General features: G+C 43.1%; 1 protein-coding gene and 1 pseudogene across 1 annotated transcript in view; both read right to left on the bottom strand.

Annotated features, from left to right (window-relative positions):
* The window catches only part of FAXDC2 (fatty acid hydroxylase domain containing 2), a 28,295-nt gene extending 23,864 nt beyond the window's left edge, over window positions 1-4,431 (bottom strand). Inside the window, exons 1-2 of the mRNA XM_029941254.1 lie at window positions 4,426-4,431; window positions 2,030-2,119 (exon numbers count right to left, since the gene is read on the bottom strand). Of these exons, the coding sequence (XP_029797114.1) occupies window positions 2,030-2,119; window positions 4,426-4,431 (96 nt within the window). The remainder of the gene's footprint in view (window positions 1-2,029; window positions 2,120-4,425) is intronic.
* Window positions 4,432-7,364: 2,933 nt separating this feature from the next.
* The window catches only part of LOC115293508, a 2,300-nt pseudogene continuing 1,712 nt past the window's right edge, over window positions 7,365-7,952 (bottom strand).

Genomic DNA, 7,952 nt, shown 5'->3' with positions numbered 1-7,952 from the left:
TTCCTACAAATGGCCAGATTTCATTCTTTCTCATTGCCATGTAGTTAATTTTAAGTTTTATCTGCAGCCTGATTCTTTCCGATTTTCTTTCAGATTCTAGGTCCCTGAATATTCTGCATGGTTGATGAGTGCTCCCATTTTGTAGGCATAAGATATAGATTCTTTATATGATTGTGCACCGTTTGTAGACATTGTGAAATTGTTAGAATTATTTACTTTTAGAGGAGAAAAAAAGACAAAAAAAGGCCTCACTGATCAGTAATCTACCCTTTCTATTATGTAAGCTAAGAAGATAGGCCTCCGTAGCAGACTGGCTTGTTTTAAACTCCACACAGTTTCGGGAAAAATCCAGGCTTCCTGACACTTTGCCGGGCGCTACAGATGTGTTTGAAATAACACAAATTCCCCTGTGTGAAAGGAAAGTGACACAGGGAGAGGGCTACTACGGACAGGACTAGAATGCCCATGACTTCAGCCAGGCTGTTCCTATTCTTGGGAAAATCTGAGCAGTCTGCCGCCAGGACTGCGAACACCAGCCCGAAACGTAGTTACACAGCTTAAAGCCTCTGGTGAGGAAGGTTCTCAGGAGCTGCTCTGATCAACCTCTGTCTGCAAGTGAGGCTTTTACAGAAGAAAAGACATGCATTCAAGAAGATGAAGTACCTGAAGGAAAAGGTTAAGCTCCGAGCCAAAAAGACCCTGGATCCTTCTACCAGTGTTCCCTTCACTGCTTTTGCTTGCTGCAGGGTACTTGCACCCCTTGGGTTAACTGTTCCCACCTGATTGCGTGGCTGTGACAGTGAGCTTGCCTTTGGTTACTGTGAGATCCGCAGCACCGAACACAAGCTTGCCCTGTAACAGATACTCAGGAAGTATTTGTTGAATAAATGAAAGAAGGGAATTGAATAAAAATCATTGTTTTTTGCCTCCAAAAGGTGTCCAAATTGTGCTAGTGAATAAACCAGCCCCTATTCCTTGCCCTAAGGTCTTTCCTTACTTAAAAAAAATTTTTTTTAAGTTTATTTATTTTGAAAGAGAGAGTGAATGCTCTGGAAAGGGACAGAGAGAAAGGGGGAGAGAGAGAATCCCAAGCAGGCGCGGTGCTATTAGCGAGGAGCAGGAATGCGGGGCTTGAACTCATGAACCGTAAGATCATGACCTGAGCCAAAACCAAGTCTCACAGACTTAAGTGATGGAGCCACCCAGCCTCCTCAACCTGTCTTTTCTAAGGCCAGAGGCTGATACTTGGAGCATTCCTGTTTTACCAAATTGAATTGAATCTTGATGTCTCAACCAGAGAAATTTAGTTGGAATTGCACATAAAGTTGAAGCAAACCACAGTCTATCCTGTCCTGCTCTCATGAAGCCCTAAAGGGCCTGTATGAGCACCCTGAAAACCTCTGGTTCACCCCCATCTACACACACTGGCTGTACCCTCTCACCCAGCGAGTGTGTGAGAATCCTTCCAGAAGTACTGCCAAGCTGCTAGCAATCCTGAAACCACTGGTAAATCCTTAGGATGTCCCAGTGAGATAGGTTGGCTGCCCAGTCCCAGCCCACAGACATTTCCTGGCACTTTACAGTTTTAAGACAGTTAAAATGGGGGGAAGGGGCATGCCTTCCCAGTGATCCTGGCAGGTTAAAGAAGCAATTTGAAGACAGTTGTTGACAGACTTCCAGTTGGATTTTCCCCTTTCAAGTTCTGACTTGAAAGTTTCTCTTTTATTCATGGCTGTGAAGCCAAACCCAGTCCCATCTGACAGGATTGCCTGTCAATTACTAGAAAAACAAGACCACCAAGGAGGTGAAGGGTACAAAGGCAGAGAGGATGCATACATTAGCCAGAGGCTTGTAGGGGACTCCGCACTAAAAAAACGTCCCGGGACACTGCTCCGAGGCAAACCTCACTCACCTGTAGTATAGGTGGAGAGGACAGGGAGGTAGCAGAGGTGAGAAGATCAGTTTTGGCCTTTAAGTGAACTCCGATGTGTCCTGACCTTGGCTGGCCTGCCCAGCAGCCCCCGCTCACCTGTGCAGTGGGCGGGTTCCCAGCTCCGCGGAGGTCCCCGCTCGGGCTTCGCTTCTCTTCGGGCGGCCGCAGCTCCTGCCTAGGCAGCTGCTGTCACTGCGCCGCCCAGCCCACTGGCTCCTCGGTGACCGTGAGCAGCCGACTGGCCCGGGCCAGGCACGTGACGAGAGAAAAAGTTTGGGTCTGTGTGGGCTGGAGACAAAAACAGCCTTCTTGTGGAAAGACATCTCCTTAAAGCCGAGCGGAAATGCGCACTTCAAGTAGGAGCTTGGAAGATCCTTTTTGGCCACGCTCTGTGCTCCCCCCGCCCCTTTAAAAAACTTCCTTCATCTTCCCTAGCTTAAGAAAATGTTGCTGTCCTGTAGGAGGCTGGTGCATTAAAAAATGTGGTTATAAAAAAAAATCAAAACATATCAAATTTTTGAAAATGGGGCACCTGGCTGGCTCAGTTGACGGAGCCTGCCACTCTAGATGTCTAGGTCGTGAGTTCCAGACCCACGTTGAGCACAGAGACCAATTAAAAAAATAAATAAATAAAAGATGTGGGTATACTACACTGCCGAAGGCGGAAAGTAGGCGGTCCATGTGGACAAAGGTTACACGGACCAGAAGATCTCATTTTCTTATTTTTGTTGCTTTTGTTGCTGCTGAGGGCAGGGAAGAAGGAGAAATGTGTCAACTATCATATCACTATATATTCTAGTGACTCTAGATGCAGGAAAGGTATTCCTGTAAACGTTAAGTTTACATGTTGACTAAAACAGGTTAACATTAGGATATGGGATCCATGACATGAAATGGTGAGCCCTTTTGAAAAAGAACTGAGTTTTATTTTTACATATCTAAAAACTGTTTTTGAATAGGCAATATGTGTATCTGATATAAAATACAAAAAGATCAAAGAGTGTACAGTGAAAAGTCTTTTTCACTCTTTCCCAGTCCCCGAATTCTCTTGAGACACCTTCTGCGACCAGTGTTTTGCATATCCATCCAGAGCTTGTCTGTGTAAATATAAACATGTAAGTCTCCCCCTCTTCCTTACAAGCGACACACCATACATGCTTATTCTGCTCCTTGCTTTTTTCACTTAGCACACAAACTTGGGGATTGCTCCTTATAGTTCCTTTAAGAGTCACCACACTCTTCTTAATGGCTTCATGCTGTCCCATTACCCACATGTGTCATAATTTGACCAAAAAAGGACTGTATCTTAGTCATCTTTCCCTGCCTAATTCCTGGCACAATGTAAGGGCTCAGGAAACACAATCTTGCTCACAAATTAATTACATGCTGGACAACTTATTCATGTTTTTCCTCCTCTCTCCTTTCCGAGGTAGCAGTAATTGTTTTCAATATTCCAGATGTTTATATAATGTATATATTTCCCTGCAGACCGAGTCTGTCTTGTGCACTGATCAAACCTTGCTACCTGATCCAATGTCCACCTTAATCCACCTCCTCTCATATAACTACTACCTACTACATCCTACTTTTTTTTTAAGTTTATTAGAGAGAATGAGAGAGACAGTGCACATGTGCGTACATGCTAGTGGGCAAGTAAGGGAGGGGCAGAGAGCCTGGGAGAGGATTCCAAGAAGGCTCCACATTTGAGCTCAGAGCCTGACAGAGAACTCGATCCCACCAACTACAAGATCATGACCTGAGCTGAAATCCAGAGTTGGATGCTTAACTGACTGAGCCACCGAGGTGCCCCCTACTTTCTACCTTCTAATGCTCTGAGCATCACTTTTACACATACATATTTATTGATCATTTACTATATGCAGACTTTTTTTTTTTCTATTTTCTGTTATCCTGACCCCTTTATCGTTGCTCGTAGACTTTCCCATCCAGACTTTCCTTCCTGGTGCTATCCTCCAGTCCACCTCTGGTTCTTTTCTTTCTGAACATTTCTCTCTGAACTTTTTTTTAGCTTATCTGGTCAGTGCTTCCCTAGAGTAGCAGGCAAAAATTTTTTATAATCATTTCGAGGAGTGTTATGTATCTAGATGGTATAATTCTGGTGCATAGTAGGTCCTCAGTAAGGCTTGCATAAATGAGAATCTCTCTCCTGGGTTTTCTTTTCATCCTGTCTTTGAGGAAATGCTCAGCTTTCTTGTCACCTCAGAGTTGTGTAAGACATCCCTCTCCTGGCTGCCCTCCTTTAAAGGACGTGCTCTTGAGAAGAGGGCCTGAGATCCTGGAAGAAGGTGGGTCTGGGTTCAAACTAAGTGCTGCCACCCACCAACGCTATGACTTTGGCCTCTCTGAATCTGTTTTCTCATCTGTAAAATGAATGAATTGGATTAGTGGATCTCTGAGGCCCCTCCCCGTTCTAATGTCTGATGATGTGGAGTTGAAATTTATAAGTGTGTTTACCAGTTTTTCTGGATTACCTTCATTATCCCACCTCAAACAAACACATCTAAATTAGAAACTTAAGGGGCACCTGGGTGGCTCAGTCGGTTAAGCATCTGACTTCGGCTCAGGTCATAATCTCACAGCTCTGGGTTCAAGTCCCGCATTGGGCTCTGTGCTGACAGCTAGCTCAGAGCCTGGAACCTGTTTCAGATTCTGTGTCTCCCTCTCTCTCTGACCCTCCCCTGCTCACTCTGTCTCTCAAAAATAAATAAAAAACAGGAAAAAAAATTAAAATAAATGGCCTTTGGGTTCCATTGCTCTTAGAACATTATAGAATATTATAGAAGTTCAAAAGAAGACTCTCAATGCTGGCCATATAAAAAAAAAATCACTAACATTTTTTAGATCTGGCTGTTAATACCAGAGATGATGGTTTTGTTGTCTGTATACACAGGGAAAGGGAGAGAGCTTGAGAGAAGAGAGCCCTAGAACTGACTGGAGAATCCCAATGGACAAGCTTTACTCTCATCTACGTTAATATGCTTAACCGTTGTCCTTCCATTGGTCTGTATTTGTATTTGCCTACCTCTGAACAGACAGAGATCAACTTTCTTCTTTGTAAAAAACTGAATATTCAGCAGCCTTGAAGAGTTTCACAATAACAATTATCAAAAGGTTGTGGTGGTGACTAACTCTCAATCAGAATCACCTAGTAAAATTACCTATATTGTCAAACTAATTCCATAGACAGGTAATATATTTACCATGCCTGGGAGAAGCTAGCTTTCTTTTCCTACCAAATATAGTGTAATTCAAATAAAAATTAAAATGTCTCTGCCTCCACTCCACTCTTTGTCCATAGAAGTCAAAGTAATCTTTATTTAAAACAAATTCTTCTGTTTTATTTATTTTTGAGAGAGAGAGAGAGAGAGAGGAGCCTCTTCGGATTCTGTGTCTCCCTCTCTCTCTGACCCTCCCCTGCTCACGCTGTCTCCCTCTGTGTCTCAAAAATAAATAAAAAAACCCCCATAAGAACATAAATCAGAGAGGCGCCTGGGTGGCTCAGTCAGTGAAGTGTCCGACTTCAGTTCAGATCATGATGTCACAGTTTGTGAGTTCAAGCCCCACATTGGGCTCCCTGCTGTGAGCATTCATGTGTGCATATGCTCTCTCTCTCAAAGATAAATAGACATTAAAAAAATATGAAAAACAAAAATCGGATCTGATTTTTCCTGTGAGTAAAAATCCTCTGGGTTTCCCAGTGCCCTTTAAATAAAGTACAATATTTATTTATTTTTAAGTAAAAAGTCTTATTTTTAAATAATCCAACATGGGGCTTGAACTTATGACCTGAGATCAAGAGTCACATGCTCTACCATCTGAGCCAGCCAGGCGCCCCTAAGGTACAATTTTAAAGCCTCCTAGGCCTTGCCTCACCTGGCCTCTACTCTCCTTTCCAGCCTCATCTTGGGCCTCACTCCCTTTGGTCCACCTCTCTGTGGCTGCCCCGGCCTCCTTTCACTGCCTCTAACATACAAAGCTCATTTCTTATCCTATGCTTGAAATTTATTCCTCCCATTCTTAATGTCTGCTCTTTCTCTCAGTCTCTCTCTCTCTCTCTTTCTGATTGGATCCTTCTTTCCTTCATCTAAATACTAACTTCTCTGGGGGGCCTGGGTAACTCAGTACGTTGAAAATCCAACTCTTGATTTTGTCCTAGGATCCCAGGATTGTGGGATTGAGCCATGCTGAGCATGAAGTCTGCTTAAGAGTCTCTCTCTCTCTCCCTCTGCTCATCTGCTGCTCATGCTCTCTCTCTCTTAAATAAGAATTTAAAAACATTTTAATTTTTTAAAAATATTTATTTTTGAGAGAGCGAGACAGAGAGAGAGACAGAGAGTAGAGACAGGGCGAGTGAGGGAGGGGCAGAGGAAGAGGGAGACACAGAATTTGAAGCAGGCTCCAGGCTCTGAGTTGGAAGCGCAGAGCCCAACGTGGGGCTCAAACTCATGAACTGTGAGATCATGACCTGAGCTGAAGTCAGATGTTTAACCAACTGAGCCACCCAGGGACCCCTAAAAACTTTTTAAAAAATTATAATTATTACTGGTAGATTTTTAAATTTGTTACTTTAGTAGATGTGAAAGGAGAAGGAAAAATCCAGGTAAATCAAATGAGACAGGAATAAAATAGATTCGGTATCTATTTCTAGATTAAAAAAGGGATCTGAATTCTGATATCATCAAAGAACGGAAGGATTTTTTTCAGGTTCAAATCAAAATATCAAAACAATAGTCAAATGCTCAGTTATGAAACATGACCTTTGCTTTAAATTTAGGGGAAGCCTGATTTGGATAATTTCCAAGAGTCAGAAGAAGGGTTTTCTATTATGTAAACGAAGCAGTGACAACATACTTCAAAAGCAGGAAGTTAACCCTATCTATACCAAAGGAAAAAAATGCTGGGTGTATTCTTCATTTGAACTTAAAAGTAAATATATAATCTGATAGAAGATGTCATACAAAGTATCAGACTTTGGCTAAACTTAATGTGAGGTGGTGGCTTTTAACAAAGGAATCAATCAATTGACAGGCATTTAGGCATATCAGCATTCAAATGGACATAAAGGTTTTTGAGACTAGAGCTCAGGGGGTGGTTATAATGGTACTAACCTGGAGGCATTTGCCTTCTTTTTCATTTTCAAAATATCTTTATTATTATTATTATTTTAATACCCTTATTTGACAATCAGTGATTAGTTTTTATTAATGTTTATTTTTGAGAGAGAGAGAGAGAGAGCGCGAGCGAGTAGGGGAGGGACAGAGAGGAGACAGAATCTGAAGCACGCTTCAGGCTCTGAGCTATCAGCACAGAGCTCCATGTGGGGCTTGAACTCTCGAGCCGAGCTGCGAGATCATGACCTGAGCTGAAGTCAGACGCTTAACCGACTGAGCCATCCAGGCGCCCCCAGTGATTAGTTTTCATCCACATTAACAGTCTGTAAATTTTTGAAAGTGGTGACAAGTACATAGGTAACCAGTGTTTAGAGCTTGTTTGGTGAATCTTCATCCTTGCTCTGTTTTACGGACAACCAGGCACCGTATGGAACACTGCTTATTCCTTTGGCCCAGACAGCTTTGTGGAGCCTGGTGTGTGTGCACGTCTGGAACTCCCATCTTCTTCATAGCAAATTTCCGGATCTCTTTGAGCACCTGAGGGGCATGCTTCTTGAAACTCACTCCATGGATGCGTTCATGAATGTTGATCGTGTATTTTCCAGTCACTACCTCGTTGATGGCAGAATGGCCTTCTTCTCGCCACCCCCTTCTTTGTGGGAACCATTCTGCTGGGCTGGGGTTGGAAAGGAAGCTTTTTTTTAATTAAAAAAATTTTTTCCACTTTTTGGAGAGACAGAGTGAATGAGCAGGAGAGAGGGATGGAGGGGGGAGAGAGAGAGGGAGAGAGAGAGGGAGAGAGAGGAGAGAGGAGAGAGAGGAGAGGAGAGAGGAGAGAGGAGAGAGAGGAGAGAGAGAGAGAGAGAGAGAGAGAGAGAGAGAGAGGG

This window comes from Suricata suricatta, chromosome 6 (assembly GCF_006229205.1).
Source record: "Suricata suricatta isolate VVHF042 chromosome 6, meerkat_22Aug2017_6uvM2_HiC, whole genome shotgun sequence".
In the NCBI taxonomy this organism is placed as follows: Eukaryota; Metazoa; Chordata; class Mammalia; order Carnivora; family Herpestidae; genus Suricata; species Suricata suricatta.
The sequence above is the reverse complement of the archived record's forward strand: the minus strand, read 5'-3'. Positions and strand labels throughout refer to the sequence as shown.